This window comes from Schistocerca cancellata, chromosome 10, assembly GCF_023864275.1.
Source record: "Schistocerca cancellata isolate TAMUIC-IGC-003103 chromosome 10, iqSchCanc2.1, whole genome shotgun sequence".
In the NCBI taxonomy this organism is placed as follows: domain Eukaryota; kingdom Metazoa; phylum Arthropoda; class Insecta; order Orthoptera; family Acrididae; genus Schistocerca; species Schistocerca cancellata.
This window is the reverse complement of record NC_064635.1, coordinates 2,032,837-2,051,304: the sequence shown is the minus strand read 5'-3', so window position 1 is coordinate 2,051,304 and position 18,468 is coordinate 2,032,837. Positions and strand designations below refer to the sequence as shown.

Here is an 18,468-nt window from a genome sequence, read left to right as displayed (position 1 = left end):
TGTGATCGTTCCTGTTTAAGTTGTTCGTAATTGTAATCCGTAAGTATTTAGCTGACTTTACAGTCTTTACGTTTGCGCATTTTATCTTGTAGAAGAAATATAGCGGATTCCTATTAATACTCATGTGGATGACTTCATACTTCCCAGTGTTTAGAGTCAACTGCCACTTTGCGCACCATACAGATATCTTGTCTTGATCGTCTGATGACTTTATAAGACTGCAAATGACAAAATCATCTGGAAAAAGTCTAAGAGGGCTACTCAGATTAGCTACTAAATCGTTTACGTAGATCAGGAACACCAGAAGGCCCGTAACATCTCCTTCCGGAACGCCAGATATTACTTCCGTTTTGCCCGCATCTCGTGGTCGTGCGGTAGCGTTCTCGCTTCCCACGCCCGGGTTCCCGGGTTCGATTCCCGGCGGGATCAGGGATTTTGTCTGCCTCGTGATGGCTGGGTGTTGTGTGCTGTCCTTAGGTTAGTTAGGTTTAAGTAGTTCTAAGTTCTAGGGGACTGATGACCATAGATGTTAAGTCCCATAGTGCTCAGAGCCATTTGAACCATTCTTTTACTTCCGTTTTACTCGATGACTTTCCGTCAATTACTACGAACTATGAAGTCTGTGCCAGGAAATCACGAATCCTGTTGCACAACTGGGACGATACTTCGTAAGCATTCAATTCGATTAAAAGTCGCTTGTGTTTAACATGAACGATGTTTCCTGAATTCTTGTTGGTTGCTTGTCAATAAATCGTTTTCTTCGAGGTAACCCATAACATTTGAATACGGTATACGTTCAAAATTCTACGGCAGATAGACATTAGCGATATGGCTCTGTAATTCAGCGTATTACTCCTATTTCCTTTCTCGGGTATTGGTGCGACTTGTGCAATTTTCCAATTTTTAGGTGCGGATCTTTCAACGGGCATACCGCAGCGTAGCAACTACGGATATCAGTCAGTATTGCGTAAATGTTTTGCCCCCAACCCCACCCTCGCCCTTCAAAAGTTTGCATTAGAGTTACTCTCATAAAATTGTCCCGTAGACTAGTGCAACGCCGTACTACACCGTCTGACAGGACGAGAACACTTAGTGTGCCTGTGTGCTACGTGCGAATAGCCGCGTAGCACCCACAAGTACGCGTGTCCCCAGGAGAGCCACTATGTACGAGTGTGCCGACCCCTGGTGACCGCATGCGGCCTAAAAGGGTTCCGCTTTTTCACGTGCGGCAAAACAGTAACCTCCTCAACACCTTCGCGGGGGGGCTCCCTACGACAATGCCATTGTTAGTCCAACCAACAAAGGAAAATTATGGTAAAAGTTCGTGTAGTCACAAATTCTTGTACAATGGTAGGAAGTAGTACAGTGAACAACACACTAAAAATCCCCATTGGTGTGGTGTGAGTGTAGGGGTGGAGTGTGATTATAAAGGTAAGTTCTCTATGTTTTTCTCGAATTTCTCGAAAACCGGGGCTTCTAGCGAATGTCTGTCCCAGTACAAAATTAAACTTCATTAAATTTCCTACAGAAAATGTCCTATTCAATTTTTTTCTAGGACTAATAGTTTCCGCGTTGCATGGAATGTAAGGGCTGCTGATTATAAAAATTAGTGTTTTAATAGTGTAGTATTAATGTTTACTGTTAAATGAAGTGGGTTAATCACAACTATCAAATGTATCACGTGGAAGTGCAGTAGAGCTTTATTAACCGGTAAACTGTTTTCTGTGAATGTAACATGGTGGGGGCGGGGACGGATGGTAGAAACGCGAGGGAAGATAGGTCGCCAGACTGTGTCCATGCACTTCCCTTCCCTTCCTCATACGTCTGTGACCACGTGATTCCCCACTCTATCTACCACACTACCACTATGTTAGGAGAGGCAACTACAGGGTATAACACAGAGAAGCGAAGCAGGAGGGGGGGGGGCAGGGGAGGGTTATTTTCTATTTTCGACACAGTGCACTGACGCTACGCGGAACACAGATATGAGTTACGAGTTACTGATAATACTAACTCAAGAAAAGAAACTTGAGAAACTTGTATGGACGGAAACTATGTAAATCTGTGCACACTGTTCCACACAACTAGAGGGGAAATGATCTGCAGTCATCCTGAGCGTCCTCCCAGGAAAAGCAGACTTCCGTCACCGTCATTACAGCCCGCCTTCCACATTCCAGCCAGACTGTAGCTGTCCAGCATTCCCTGTCCTGTTCTCCTATGTGAGCAGACAAAATAACTTCACTGAACTCGTGTTTATATAGGGGTATTATTTTCATTTTATTAAATGGAGTATTTTTTTGTAATTGTGGTGTGAGCTTTTACAGAAAGTGCGTTACTATATACAACGGCTGAGAAGTTTATAATGTACAAGAGTGATCTTGTAAGTGAGATTGAAGTGTTGGCGGGAAAGCAACTGGACTGGTAAACGTGACGCCTAGTTGCAATCATTAACAGCGTATTGTAAAGTCGCGTAATTGCCTTGTAGTCACTTGGTGGTGAACTCATCAATGAGGAGGAAGATACTGCAGTTCTTTCACCGTTAACTGTGTTACTCGTGAACTTTAGAAACACCTTCTACTCCGGAATTGTTGGCACTTGAGAGTGGGATGAACTGACTGGAGCCACTTTCCACACATCCAATTTACATCTTGCATGGTGGGAGTGAATGTATCTCATGGAATCGGTCTATGATGTTCAAGTGTAGAACAACAAAGTGTTGGAATAAATTGCTTGGTATATCTTGAATTATCTGAAGTTCTCTAAGACCTAGCTAACCTACTTCCGTTGCAGAGGGAGACAATTTAAGGCCCTGTGTCTGTTCAAGTATTGCGGCAGATGAAGCTGGGATAATGGATTTGATACACCTTATACAGTGAAAAGTATTCCAGCCATTGATAGTGGAGACAATGCAGTCGTCATTGCCGAACACACTACGACCATGATGTCACGAAGTACTACTCTGGACTAGTTAACGCTTCAGATAGCCCAGTGTTCACGGTATTCGTGACTGATGCGACAACTGCACAAAGTTATACGTAGCGAAGAAGGGGCGGCTCGGCTGCTAACGCGTTTGGCAGGCAGACCGCAGAGGATCGATGAATGGCCCGTGTAACGCACAGATGTATCAGCTGAACCGCTGTTTCGTAGCTTACTAGCCTCGCCTCGCTGCTAATGAGCTTTTGCCGAGTGTTCCGAACTGGCTCTCATTAGTTGTAGGATTATGATCCGTCTACACAGTATAGACGTCGGTTTACATGTCGGTCAGGTAGTGCATTTTGTCCGTGATAAGTATATTTTCGTCTGCGACGCAATTTAGAACGACGATAGTTCCCATTCGTTGCTCGGAACGCAGGTATATCGACGTGGGTAAGTGACTGTTTCCTTTGCCTTCACAGTTGTGTAATGAACTGACAGAAAAAAAATCGCAACACCAGAAAATAATTGATGTATAGTAATGAAATTTCGGGAATACATTCGTCTAAATAACATATTTAAGTGATTAACATTCCAAGATTGGAGGTTAATGTAAGTGCGAGGTACGCCATGGCGAATGTGAACTGCTGATACATTAATAACCGGTGTAACCGCCAGAATGTTGAATGCAAACGTGCAAACGTGCTTGCACTGTACAGCTGCCTGACGTCAGTTTGTGGGATGGAGTTCCACGGCTGTCCGGTCAATGCGGGATCGTCCGATGATGCTCCACATGTGGCCTGGTGACCGTGCAGGCCAAGGCACCATGATGACACCCTGTGGCATGTGGGCGAGCGTTATCCCGGCGGGAAACACCCGTGGAGTGCTGTTCGTGAGTGGCAGCATAACAGGTCAGGTCACCAGATTGACGTACAGACACGCAGTCAAGGTGCGTGGGATACCCACAAGAATACAGCTGTTGCCTCACGGAATCGCACCATAGGTGTAGGTGCAGTGCATCTGGCATGCAGTTAGGTTGGTGGCGGGGTCTCAACTGGACTCCTAACCGAGACAAGTCCACCACTGGCACCAGGGCAGAACCAGCTTTCATCAGGAATAGAAAAGCAACTGGAATCACTCAACAGAGGAAAGTCCACTAGACCTGACGGGATACCAATTCGATTCTACAGAGAGTACGCGAAAGAACTTGCGGTACACGGCTGTTAGAAGGGGGCAAGTCCCTAGAGGAACGGAAGGTTCCAAATGATTGGAAAAGAGCACAGGTAGTTTCAGTTTTCAAGAAGGGTCGTCGAGCAGATGCGCAAAACTATAGGCATCTCTGACATTGATCTGTTGTAGAATTTTAGAACATGTTTTTTGCTCGCGTATCATGTCGTTTTTGGAAACCCAGAATCTACTGTGTAGGAATCAACATGGATTCCGGAAACAGCGATCGTGTGAGACCCAACTCGCTTTATTTGTTCATGAGACCCAGAAAATATTAGATACAGGCTCCCAGGTAATTGCTATTTTCCTTGACTTCCGGAAGGCGTTCGATAGAGTTCCGCACTGTCGCCTGATAAACAAAGTAAGAGCCTACGGAATATCAGACCAGCTGTGTGGCTGGATTGAAGAGTTTTTAGCAAACAGAACACGGCATGTTGTTATCAATGGAGAGACGCCTACAGACGTTAAAGTAACCTCTGGCGTGCCACAGGGGAGTGTTATGGAACCATTGCTTTTCACAATATATATATATATATATATGACCTAGTAGATACTGTCGGAAGTTCCATGCAGCTTTTCGCGGATGATGCTGTAGTATACAGAGAAGTTGCAGCATTAGAAAATTGTAGCGAAATGCAGGAAGATCTGCAGCGGATAGGCACTTGGTGCATGGAGTGGCAACTGACCCTTAACACAGAGAAATGTAATGTATTGCGAATACATAGAAAGAAGGATCCTTTATTGTATGATTATATGATAGCGGAACAAACACTGGTAGCAGTTACTTCTGTAAAATATCTGGGAGTATGCGTGTGGAACGATTTGAAGCGGAATGATCACATAAAATTGATTATTGGTAAGGCGGGTGCCAGTTTGAGATTCATTAGGAGAGTCCTTAGAGAATGTAGTCCATCAACAAAGGAGGTGGCTTACAAAACATTCGTTCGACATATACTTGAGTATTGCTCATCAGTGTGGGATCAATACCAGATCGGGTTGACGGAGGAGATAGAGAAGATCCAAATAAGAGTGGCGCGTTTCGTCACAGGGTTATTTGGTAACCGTGGTAGTGTTACGGAGATGTTTAGCAAACTCAAGTGGCACACTCTGCAAGAGAGGCGCTCTGCATCGCGGTGTAGCTTGCTCTCCAGGTTTCGAGAGGGTGCGCTTCTGGATGAGGTATCGAATATATTGCTTCCCCCTACTTATACCTCCCGAGGAGATCACGAGTGTAAAATTAGAGAGATTCGAGCGCGCACGGAATCTGTCCGGCAGTGGTTCTCCCGCGAACCATACGCGACTGGAACAGAAAAGGGAGGTAATGACAGTGGCACGGAAAGTGCCCTCCGCCACACACCGTTGGGTGGCTTGCGGAGTATAAATGTAGATGTAGATGTAGATGTAGAACAGACCTCCACCCTGGCATCGAGTGAGCTCTCGCTTGACATCGCTGGAGCCACAAATGGTGGTAGTTTGAGGTGCGTGGTCAGCACGTTGCAGGGCGTCTGGACGGAAGCTGTCCTCCAAGTAACCGACCTGTAACAGCTCGTTGTGTCAGTGTGGTGCCGCCTGCTGGAGCCAGAGCAAAACGCCGGACGCGATGGTCTTTCCTCTCTGTAGTGGCACGTGGGCGCCCAGATCTCCGTCTTCTTGCGACCGTACATTCTCGTGAGCACCGCTGCCAGCAATCACCTACAGTGGCTGCATTCCTTTCAGGTCTTCATGCAGTGTCACAGAAAGGACGTACAGCTTCTCGTGGCGCAATTACACGACCTAACACAAAGTCAGTGACGTGTGGATAATGGCGTCTTTTTCACCATAAACGTATTCTTGACTAACATCAACTCACTACGTCCAGTCTCATAGGTAACTAAAGACCACGCCCGCTGCAGCGCGTGTTTGAAGCAGATCTGATTTGCATCGTCATAGTGGTGCTACTGGCGCCACTCGTGAGCCACTGGCGTGAAATTTGAAGAGGGGTCATTTTTCAGACGAAGAAGCATGCCTACCAACTCTTCCTCGGTGCTGCGACTTTTTTCCGTCAGTGTCTGTTTGATGCTGCTTGGCTTTCACACCTGTTTAAGACCTTCTGTCTGCGTGTTGGAGTTCCATTCCCTGTAAGGTACCCAGTGCAGATGATGCAAGTGAGCAGAAGAGTATAATGAAAAGCTCAGCTCCATCTGCCGTTTGTGGGAACAGTCTAATATAACGCACTGCAATAATTATATTGTTCGGTTTTAGGTTCTAAATCATAATTTTAATTTAGTAATGAGGGGTAAAATACAGGGAGCGAAAGGCTATTTACAATTTGTACAGAAACCAGATGGCAGTTATAAGAGTCGAGGGGCATGAAAGGGAAGCAGCGGTTGGGAAGGGAGTGAGACAGGGTTGTAGCCTCTCCCCAGTGTTATTCAATCTGTATATTGAGCAAGCAGTAAAGGAAACAAAAGAAAATTTGGAGTAGGTATTAAAATCCATGGAGAAGAAATAAAAACTTTGAGGTTCGCCGATGACATTGTAATTCTGTCAGAGACAGCAAAGGACTTGGAAGAGCAGTTGAGCGGAATGGATGGTGTCTTGAAGGTAGGATATAAGATGAACATCAACAAAAGCAAAACGAGGATAATGGAATGTAGTCGAATTAAGTCGGGTGATGCTGAGGGTATTAGATTAGGAAATGAGACACTTAAAGTAGTAAAGGAGTTTTGCTATTTGGGGAGCAAAATAACTGATGATGGTCGAAGTAGAGAGGATATAAAATGTAGACTGGCAATGGCAAGGAAAGCGTTTCTGAAGAAGAGAAATTTGTTAACATCGAGTATACATTTAAGTGTCAGGAAGTCATTTCTGAAAGTATTTGTATGAAGTGTAGCCATGTATGGAAGTGAAACATGGACGATAAATAGCTTGGAAAAGAAGGGAATAGAAGCTTTTGAAATGTGGTGCTACAGAAGAATGCTGAAGATTAGATGGGTAGATCACATAACTAATGAGGAAGTATTGAATAGGATTGGGGAGAAGACAAGTTTGTGGCACAACTTGACCAGAAGAAGGGATCGGTTGGTAGGACATGTTCTGAGGCATCAAGGGATCACCAATTTAGTATTGGAGGGCAGCGTGGAGGGTAAAAATCGTAGGGGGAGACCAAGAGATGAATACACTAAGCAGATTCAGAAGGATGTAGGTTGCAGTAGGTACTGGGAGATGAAGAAGCTTGCACAGGATAGAGTAGCATGGAGAGCTGCATCAAACCAGTCTCAGGACTGAAGACAACAACAACAACAATGAGTAACAAATGTAGCTGTATTGTAGGTAACGTTAAATCCTTGTCCCACTGTCAGCACTAAAACTAGATCTGAGCTCCGTCCGAACAGAGCTTGTAAGGCTCAACGGCACCGACCGGCCGCCGTGTCATCCTCAGACCACAAGCGTCACTGTGTAACACCACAGCTCTTATGCTCTACTGATTTATTTTGCTTTTGTTTCATTTAATATTACATCGTTAAGCTCCTGTAAATGTTTTTGATTGAACAGATAACACAAAATTGTATACTCTTTTCTTTGTCAAACCTTTGATGTCGTGATTTGATTCTATGCAAAGTAGTGTATCTGTAATTTAAAATTCTTTGTCCCATTTGGAGGGAACAAAACTTACTGTATATAATTGTAATTTTGTGTGAATAATTTTTTGTAGAAGTGTCAATATGTGTAAATGTTTTGTTTTATTTAATGTATTTGGTTGCTGTTATGTAAATTGCTGATCCTCACTTAGGGTTCTTAGTTAGTTTGTATGTAAATGGTGTAGTGGTTCCCCTCGAGAACGGAACTGCGTAGCGCGCGCAAATTGTGGTTGGCCTAGGTGGAAAAGGTGGAACTGATAGTCAGTCGGGGACGAGCCAGCAGTCGGAGACGAGCTACGAGTCGGGGACTGCCAAGTAACCGATGCATATTGTGATGGTTCCGAGGGAGGCTTTTCCTGCCGCTTTACAATGCCTCGGATGGATGGATAAATAGCTGGAACTATTCTGGAGTTTGTATATATCATCGCCACCAAGAAATGACAGAGTCCAGCAATTCTGCCTACAATTCCACCTACCAACAAGCAGTTGCCACCACATTGCGCAATCATTGCAACGTAATACTTTAATGATGTACAGTGAAGGATCAGCTTAATAGATGTGCTAATGTGCTGAAATATAAGGTAATTTGTATCTGAATTTATGTACCTACCTTGATTTTCTCCTCATCATAACACCTCTCAGGTTCCTTTCCGTTTGAACTAAAGTAATTACCGAGTGTCACTACTGAAAGAACATTTATGACCAGAGTTTTGCTAATTAATACCTCTTGAACTTAGTAAAAAGAAAGTTAAAGTTAATGTGGCAATAGAGTGAGTTAAAGTAAATATTATTTTTCAAAATAATTTTCCTATTAAAACTGCTATTTAAAGTGCTGTTGCTAACTTCAATATTAAAAGTTCTTAAGACTGAGGCTTATAAGGCAAATGATCACATTATTGTCTGTAGTAAATTCTAAAAGGTGAGTCAGTTTCTTGCAATTTTGTCAACATTGTGTTTCGCTGTAGTAAAAGTGAGGAAGCTGCAGTTGTGAAACGTTACTTTCTCATGTTTGCTAAGTGTTTGTCTCTCTTGTGTATTAGAAGTGCATATTAATATTAATGTTATAAAGACCATTCACTTTGTGTAAGCTCTGAAAGTAATAGTGTGTTTCGGTACATGTTATAATTTTGCAAATAGTTTGTGCTGCTCCAGTTGTTAGCTTCAATCTTAAAACATATGTGTGTCAGAGTTCATTGCACTCGCGTGTGGCTAAGTCTAGGTTGTGTTTGTCCATTATAGTTACTTATACCTACTTTCATAAACGAGAACGTTAATCTTTCTCTTGCCTAATTAGGCTGGCGACCGTTTCCCTTATTCTATAAACAGTATAGCTAGGCAAAATTTTGTTTGTCACCATTCCAATATTAACGAAATTCTGACTTTCATTTCCGATAAGCCACCTCCGTTAGGAACAACACGGTCAACTTAACAAAATTCCTCTCAGAGGGTAACACTGCTCTGTTGCTTTGTGCCATAGTTGCTTTTACAAAATAGTTTTATGTCACAACCTGTTTCTAGCATTGAGGTTATGGTACAGTAGTAGCAGACAGGAGTGTTATAACTGCATGCGAAGATGGAGGGGCACGTGGTCAGAACACCGGCCGTATGTCAGTTTACGAGACCGGAGCAGCTACTTCTCAGTCAAGCAGCTCCTCAGTTTGCCCCACAAGCGCTGAGTGCACCCCGCCTGCCAACAGAGCTTGGCAGACCGGATGGCCACCCGTCGAAGGGCTAGCCCAGCCCGACAGCGCTCAACTTCGGTGATCTGACGGGAACCCGTGTCAACATTGCGGCGAGGCCGTTGGCTGTGTCAACACTGCTAACACGAACTTCCATAAGCACCAGTGACAGCCATTTCACTGAGGCGCGCCTCGGAAGGTGGATACCCGAGGCAAACGCCGTCCGTGCGCCGTTGCAGTCTGGTGTCTTTACTTACCAAACCCTTATATACCCAAGTTTCTGAGAAGTATTCGGAGACACGCACCAATGAGGAATTGACCACTACATGTGTAAGACGTCGTGGTCTCCTGACCTTCATTGCTTACATATTCCGCCCTCACAATCATATTCCGCACATCAAGACGCTTCATTCGAACCCAAACTCGATAAGATGAAGTCAATGTTGTATCAATTCATGTAAACGATATGCAAATAACTAATAAATCGCAGCCGGCCGAAGTGGCCGCGCGGTTCTGGCGCTGCAGTCTGGAACCGCGAGACCGCTACGGTCGCAGGTTCGAATCCTGCCTCAGGCATGGATGTGTGTGATGTCCTTAGGTTAGTTAGGTTTAAGTAGTTCTAAGTTCTAGGGGACTAATGACCTCAGCAATTGAGTCCCATAGTGCTCAGAGCCATTTGAACCATTTGAACTAATAAATCGCAAGTGCGCACCGTGGATGAAATACTCGAGGCTGGCGTACACACATACATTCCAGACACGGCGGTCACAGGAGCTTTTAGTTCGAGAGAGGCAACTGCACGCCAGGAGGCCGTTCCCAACCCATCTACGTCGGTCGGTGGCCGCCCGTGGAGCGGACAGCGTTCGCCCGAGGGAGAGGAGGAACGACCCCGTGTTCGGCTTAAAAGCAAATTCCGCTACATTGTGTGGGAGCGGCCAGCCTACGCATTCTTTACACATAGCACGCAGTTTCAGAGATTTTCACAGGGAGACAGCAAACGCCAAACGCCGATGCTACAGATTTCCGGATTGGTCGTCTTAAACGAAACGTCATTCTCCCGTTTTAGAAGAGCAATGCTGATTGGCAGACAATATTTCTGACGTCTTGAGCTGAAGGAGTAATGTAAGAGACCGAAAGATATACCCCTTCACGTCTGGCGTGGAGAGGCGCCGTTCCGTTGTCGCTCTTGGAGCGAGGTACAAGTCTCTCCTCAGTACTTCACTGGGAGAGCACCTGTGTCGAGAGCGAATCGAAGTGCGACTCTCTATATTGAGTCCTTGTGATTAAGTGTTGTTCACTGTGCTGGCCGATACACTTATTGTGCGGTGTGAACAGACAGAGTTATAGTTAAACGCCTGCGAGCGAATTTCTGAGTGGCATCGCGGTGGACTGGTTATCTGACCGGTGTACCACGCCAATAGTTAGACTAGGGGCGAATAGGAATCCTTGACTTTATCGAGGCATAGGGAGAGTTTGATTGGCGAAGGCCAATCCAGATAAAACGAGAGTTATCTTATTTGTCAGCAGCGAGCGGCGCAGACAGCAGTCATCGCAGCTTACGGTATTGTGCGCTACAGCTATTGCGAGCCCCATATTTCCTCCACAACAGTACACTTCACTGCATTTCACACGTGACAGCCTCGACTGTACCTAGCAACATTCTAAAGGATAATTATTCAAGTTGAGTAGGCGCGCCTCTCAGCCATTCTGCCAAGTCAACAACAATCTTAAACTTTGTATAGAAGTCTCATTAGTGAATCCTATCATTGTGAGGTAAGTTCATATTCAAAAAGAACCAGGATATAACTTGTTCAATTCATAACTAAAAGTGCCTTTGTGATTTCTCAGAATTTTTGCAAAATAAATAATAACTTTCGTTAGTTTCATGTTTTTCTTGCACTAAATAGCACTACTCCAGTACCCAAGTATCCCACTAGTTACGTAAGAAATTTTGTTAATTTTTGTGTCATTTCCTTACAGCGGACGACTCCAGAAGATATTTATTGGTGAAAGTTTTTCAGGCATTTCTCTTTAGAACGTTAGGAGCCTCTGCCTGACTTCTGTAGTAGTGTGGGGGTAGAAATTGCATCTTGCAGGAGCCACAGGGTAAAGGGTACATCTCAGATTAATCCGTTGCGCAGAATAACGGAATAGCAGATCAACCTCACGCTCACACATGTAACGAGAGGCGAAACCGGCAGTACAAAACGAGGCAGACAACAGAAAGCGTCGGTAAGGTGAACTCAGTGATTTCGAATGTGGACTAGTCGCAGGATGTCACGTGAGCAGCAGATCCATCAGGGAAATTTGAACGCTTCTGAAGCCACCCCAGTGGACTGCTGGTGCTGAGACTGTGAAACCGTCACGGGAAGGAACACTTCACATAATGCCCAAGAGGTACCTTCGTGCATTGCAGAAAAAAAGTCGCGTAAAATCTACGGAAAGACTCAGTCACGAGTTGCAAACTGCTACCAGCAGTCCAGACAGTACAATGACTGTGTGTCGGGAATTAAAAAGAACGATGTACGACGGTGGAGCAGTCGTGTGTCTGCAGCCGCTGCTGAGGGGCGCGACGCCAGCGGACAGTGGATCACTGACAGCCAGTGACTCTGAGTGGCGTTTGGTTTTGGCGAATGCGTGGAGGACGTGCAGCAATGAGGAGGTGGTGTTACTGCGTGGAGGGAGGTCTTTCTCACGGTTGGGGTGTGATTCCCGTATTGCGCTCGAGAAACCGCTAAACGCTGCAGAACGTGAACACGTTTTGCAGCCCTGTGTACTGCGTGGTGTAGAGGGAGAGTTCGGCGAGGATGATTGTTTGTATCGGCACGACAAAGCGCCCTGTGCCCTGTCTGTGAGCCAGTGTTTTGCGGACAACAACGATCTTGAAGTGGACTGGCGTGCCCAGTCCAGACCTGGACAGAATGCAACACCTTTGGGAAGACTTCGACTTCGCTCCAGATTCGAGCGTCCAACATCACTAACTTGTTTGGTCTCGGCTACTGAAGAAGACTGGGCTGCCGTTGCTCCACATACCTCGCTGAAAGTGTGCCCAGTAGACCTGACGCCACGCACAAGCCCCGCAACTAACAGGTGTGCCCTTGCTTTTAATCAGTTAGCGTGCGAGTATTACTGACGATGAGAGGGCTACACGCCTCGTTAGTGAAAACCATCATAGCCGTAATTTTGGCAACATTACTTTAGTGGCTAACCAAGTCATTCCCCACCACTTCTTTGTTATAGTCTAAACGGGATTATTACAACCCGTGTTGCCAAGGGTAAGGCATTGGGGCTACCCGAGGGTACAACTATTACAATAATTGGTGGGCTGGTAAAGCAGATCGTCGAACCTAAACCTGATTATTACAACTCATGTTCCTATGGGTAAGGTATTGGGACTACCTGTGGATACAACTATTACAGTAATTAGTGGGCTGGTAAAGCAGATCGTCGATCCTAAGCCTGATTATTACAACTCATGTTCGTATGGGTAAGGTATTGGGACTACCTGTGGATACAACTATTACAGTAATTGGTGGGCTGGTAAAGCAGCTTGTCAAACCTAAACCGGTTTATTACAGACCATGTTCGCAAGGGGAAGGTATTGGGGCTACCGGTGGATACAACTATTACAGTAATTGGTGGGCTAGTAAAGCAGCTCGTCGAACCTAAACCAAATTATTACAACTCATGTTCCCATGGGTAAGGTATTGGGACTACCGGTGGATACAACTATTACAGTAATTGGTGGGCTGGTAAAGCAGCTTGTCGAACCTAAACTGCATTTTTACAACCCATGTTGCCAAGGGTAAGGTATCGGGGCTACCTGTGGATACAACTATTACAGTAATTGGTGGGCTGGTAAAGCTGCTCGTCGAACCTAAACCGGATTATTACAACCCATGTTCGCGAGGGTAAGGTATTAGGACTACCAGTGGATACAGCTATTACAGTAATTGGTGGGCTGGTAAAGCAGCTCGTCGAACCTATCGCTGCAAACTGTTTGTAAAAATTCTGTTGGCACGCTGACCTCGCTAGTAAAGCCATCTTGAGCACCACCTCGTCTGCGAGAAGTCATCTGCAGACCAAGTGGAGATGGAAGAGCTCCCGCCGTAGAGACACTCCCACCCCCTAACCTCCACTGGTGGTGGAGGGCCACACACCACCTCAGTCCAGCGCAGACTGCCGTCCGCGGACGTCTCAGTGTATACCGACCCACTTTACTTTCTGTTGAAGGGCCTAAAATCACTGGCCTACATCTACATGCGTACTCCACAACCAGTGTGGCGAGGATGCTTCTGATGTCACCACGATTTAACACCTTTCCTTTTTGAGTGGTGTGTAGTGAACGGGAAGAGCTCCCCGCCGTGTCCATTTCGCGAGGTTTGTGTCAGCGGGAACAGTGGGCTGAGCTCTCCGACCGTTCACAGGACGTACGCTGTCGGAATTTCAGCGCAGACACTCAGCGCCTCTCTCTCGCACCGTCTGACAGTACAATTTGTTGAACTTCTTCTCCGTAGCGCTCTTGAGATTGCTAGAGTAAGCGGCCTCGAAATCGAAAGCAAAGTCTGTCGATGACACTAGAAGACATGGTGTAGCAATTTGGATGTGCTTTGGCGAAAACTCTATCGCACGCAGAAGGTCCAGGAAAGACCTTCACCCAGCTGTGGATTAAGGTCAACCACCCATTCTACCCACGCTAGAGGAAGAAGAGGGTTTCGAAAGACATCTTCAGTGTAGTACTCTACAGCTTCGCACTGACCACAAATGAACTATTCCTCAAGAGAATCCAGACTGGGCATCACGCTCCTTTTCACAGGGATAGTGTGCCCGGGAAGTACACCCAACACCTGTGGTAGACAACCAACTAGAGACATGAAGACACTGATCATGCCCAGAGTCAGACGGTTCGTATAGAAGACGAGCACAGAGAAGCTTAGGTGCTACATAGCAGGGACATGAACAAGCCACAGGCGATGCACACAGACGTAATGTATACACCCAGAAGTGACCGGGGCAGCTGTAGACGCTGCACGTTGTCATGTTGTAAGTAGGCTGTTTAGGTTTTTATGTTGGTAACGCCATGTAGCGCTCTGTATGAAAATCACTGGCTGTGCTGTGTGCAGTCTGTGGGTGGTTTGCATTGTTGTTTGCTATTCTAGTGTTGGGCAGCTGAATGTGAACAGTGCGTAGCGTTGCGCAGTTGGAGGTGAGCCGCCAGAGGTGGTGGATGTGGGGAGTGAGATGGCGGAGTTTTGAGAGCGGATGATCTGAACGTGTGTCCATCAGAGACAGTAAATTTGTAAGACTGGATGTCATGAACTGCTATATATATTATGACTTTTGAACACTATTAAGGTAAATACATTGTTTGTTCTCTATCAAAATCTTTCATTTGCTAAGTATGCCTATCAGTAGTTAGTGCCTTCAGTAGTTTGAATCTTTTGTTTAGCTGGCAGTAGTGGCGCTCGCCGTATTGCAGTAGTTCGAGTAGCGAAGATTTTTGTGAGGTAAGTGATTTGTGAACGGTATAGGTTAATGTTAGTCAGGACCATTCTTTTGTAGGGATTATTGAAAGTGAGATTGCGTTACGCTAAAAATATTGTGTGTCACTTTAGTGTTGATCAGAATAGGTAAAGAGCGAAATGTCTGAGTACGTTCAGTTTTGCTCAGCTGTTTGAAAATCAAATAGCGTAAGAGTTTTATCGGCACAGTAATTCATAAATTTTTCTAAGGGGACGTTTCAGTGTGGTACACAGCCAGGTGAGCAGCAGGAGGAGGGAGCGACACTGAGAGCGCGGTGGGCGAGGCGGTACGTACCCAGCAGGGACATGAAGAAGCCGTAGACGACGCACATCGTCCTGCCGAAGATCCAGCGGTGCGCCACGGCCGCGGCCAGCGTCAGCGGGTTGCCCAGCAGCGCCACGCTGAAGTCGGAGCACACCAGGTTGAACAGGATCACGTTCAGCGGCGTCCACAGCTGCAACACACGGGGCGGGGCGCCTCAGACACTGCGGGCAGCGGCGCACCGGCGAGTTACAGCGCGGCTGCTGCAGACTCAAGGGGGCAGGCGGCCAGCGCGTCGCTTAACGGAGCACGTTTTCCCAGACGTCAGCTGCTCGGCTCGACAGTAACTGGCGCCTTCTCCGAAAGGAAAACATGACCGGATACGTTTCTCCCTGTCCCGAAATATTATACACCCCACGATAATACGTACTAAGATAACTGCGATATTGTGATATTCTATTCGTTGCCTTAAAAAGGCAGCGTTTGGCTGTTAGGCTATACAAGCCTGTTTTGTATTTGCCCATACCTTAATAACAGATTTAAAGAAATCTGTTGCGACAAACATTTCTCATATGTACTCACATACACGACACGACGCGGCAGAAGTAATCGGAGCTGCTCGCGTAACTGAGCGACTGTTCGTCACAGTACAAAGACGATCGACTGTTTGTTCCACCTACAACTGATCTACCTCCCGCTGTGACGAGCCGTCAGCAAATTCGGTGACTGCAGTGGCAGCAGACGACCACTGCGTCCAGCTGAGGACTGTGACGTAACAGATTAGGTTGACTCAGGCTAATTTGTCCCAATTTTCTGTGTTTACGTCAAAAACTTGGACTTCCAAAGATATTCGCTACCTTTATCCTCGGGAGCTGTCTGCCTATTTGCCAAGACTGTGCCTATTGTAAAGTACTGGTCTGACTTATTACTGGGGCACCGAAATCACGTGGTATGGTATCTACTGGCCGAAGTGTGGAGCAGAACAAAGGAGACGCTAACACAGCGGTGACGTTCATCTGAATTTAAATAGTGTAAATTACGGTGTATTCGAGTGCTGACAAAACATCGATAGGTCACTCAGTATGATCTCAAGTGTGTTTTCTAACAGTAGTTAATTTCCCGTGTGGGACTCTGACGTTAAAACTATGACGTTAAACTAACTGTCCAGCTCAAAAGCAATAAAGCTGCACTCATGCACTCGCCCTGTTCCTCTATCCGAATGTGAAAATCAGGATCAAGAAACTTAGGGAAACATCATTCTCAGCCATTAAATATAGTTCCTAAATGGCTCTGAGCACTATGCGACTTAACTTTTGAGGTCATCAGTCTCCTAGAACTTAGAACTAATTAAACCTAACTAACCTAAGGTTCAAATGGTTCAAATGGCTCTGAGCACTATGGGACTCAACTGCTGAGGTCATTAGTCCCCTATAACTTAGAACTAGTTAAACCTAACTAACCTAAGGACATCACAAACATCCATGCCCGAGGCAGGATTCGGACCTGCGACCGTAGCGGTCTTGCGGTTCCAGACTGCAGCGCCTTTAACCGCACGGCCACTTCGGCCGGCTAACTGACCTAAGGACATCACACACATCAATGCCCGACGCAGGATTTGAACCTGCGACCGCAGCGGTCGCTCGGTTCCACACTGTAGCGCCTAGAAACGCACGGCCACTACGGCCGGCAAATATAGTTCCTACAAGTACATATGGTTCAAATGGCTCTGAGCACTATGGGACTTAACTTCTGAGGTCATCAGTCCCCTATAACTTAGAACTACTTAAACCTAACTAACCTAAGGACATCACACAGATCCATGCCCGAAGCAGGATTCGAACCTGCGACCGTAGCGGTCGCACGGTTCGAGACTGTAGCGCCTAGAACCGCTCGGCCACCCTGGCCGGCTACAAGTACATAGTAACATGGTTGTTGCTCCCAGAAATGCACTCTGTTACTCTAACTACACCGGCGTGCGCAACCCATGCAACTCGTGTAGTACTGAAAACAAACCAGTGCCGACACGTGAACACCAGCTGTCGGATTCGAGTGTCGTGCGATCCTCGGCAAATCAGCACAAAGGAAAGTGAGAGATACATTCGCGCGTACGCCTTGTAATGGCAGTTTGCAAAAACTTCAGGAAGCGGTAGTTTACCTGCCATCATCACTAGACCGTACGTAAAGAGTGCAAGTGTCTTGGAAACTTGGAAAGGTGGTCACGTGACGACGAACATAAGTGCTTTCTTGCCTGTGATCGAATATGTTGCTCTGTAATTCGTGGTCTGTATTGGCGCAGTTTCTATCAACCATCACTTTGCACAAATCGTAATCAACCTGACGGTTCACAAGTGAACATTGCTTTCAATTGACTCAAAAATAAATGGTCAGAGCGGAACGCTATGCCAGCAGTCAAAACATGTACATATATACTGACATTTGTAAGCATGGGAGGCAACTTCAGTGACAAGTAGTTTTAAAATACGCTAAGTACGCTTTATCTTTCAGAAATAAACAGAGATCCGGAAGTGTGTAGGATATGTCATATAGCAAGAATACGTAATATGTATGAAAAGAAAAAAAGATGGAGGAGAGAGAAAGGGGGACAGGGGGGTGGAATGGAGGGAGGGATGGAGAGAGAGAGAGAGAGAGAGAGAGAGAGAGAGAGAGAGAGAATTCCCAGCACACGTCCTAATGAAATGACGTAACATATGCGAAATAAGTATTTGAAAACATATTTTCGTTTAAGATTTAACACCACACTTCTGTTACAAACATGTAAATGTATATACACTGAGTGTGAGATACATGACACAATATGATGCAATTATTGGTCTACTGTAGCCACAGTTAAAAAAAAAAGAAAATCAGTTTAAGACACTTATCTACATTGATCACATTACTGCACTGTAGGTGTGTGGAAGACAAATTTTACCAAACACTCAAGTTATTTGATATTATTAATATACACACATCAGCTTGTTATATTAACAAATTCGTCTATGGAGGAGAACGAGATGGCCACCAATTAATCACTCAGGTTCCTCTTGAGGTTTATATAAAGGGGACAGATTTTCTGATTTTCGAAAAGTTACTGAAAACCAGTTTTCGTGATTAATGGATCAAAGGAAGTGTCTTTAAATCTTTTTGAGTATTACTCTTATTTCTAATACTGATACTATGAACTTATCTCTTGGCTTGAAAGACAGAGGTCTTCATTATAACAAATTTCGTGAAGGAAAAAATAT

At 45.6% G+C, this 18,468-nt stretch overlaps 1 protein-coding gene across 1 annotated transcript in view; it reads right to left on the bottom strand.

Moving 5' to 3' along the window:
- LOC126106689 (pinopsin-like) overlaps window positions 1-18,468 on the bottom strand; it is a 163,604-nt gene that overhangs the window by 41,381 nt on the left and 103,755 nt on the right. Inside the window, exon 2 of the mRNA XM_049913066.1 lies at window positions 15,257-15,416. Coding sequence (XP_049769023.1) covers window positions 15,257-15,416 — 160 coding nt within the window. The remainder of the gene's footprint in view (window positions 1-15,256; window positions 15,417-18,468) is intronic.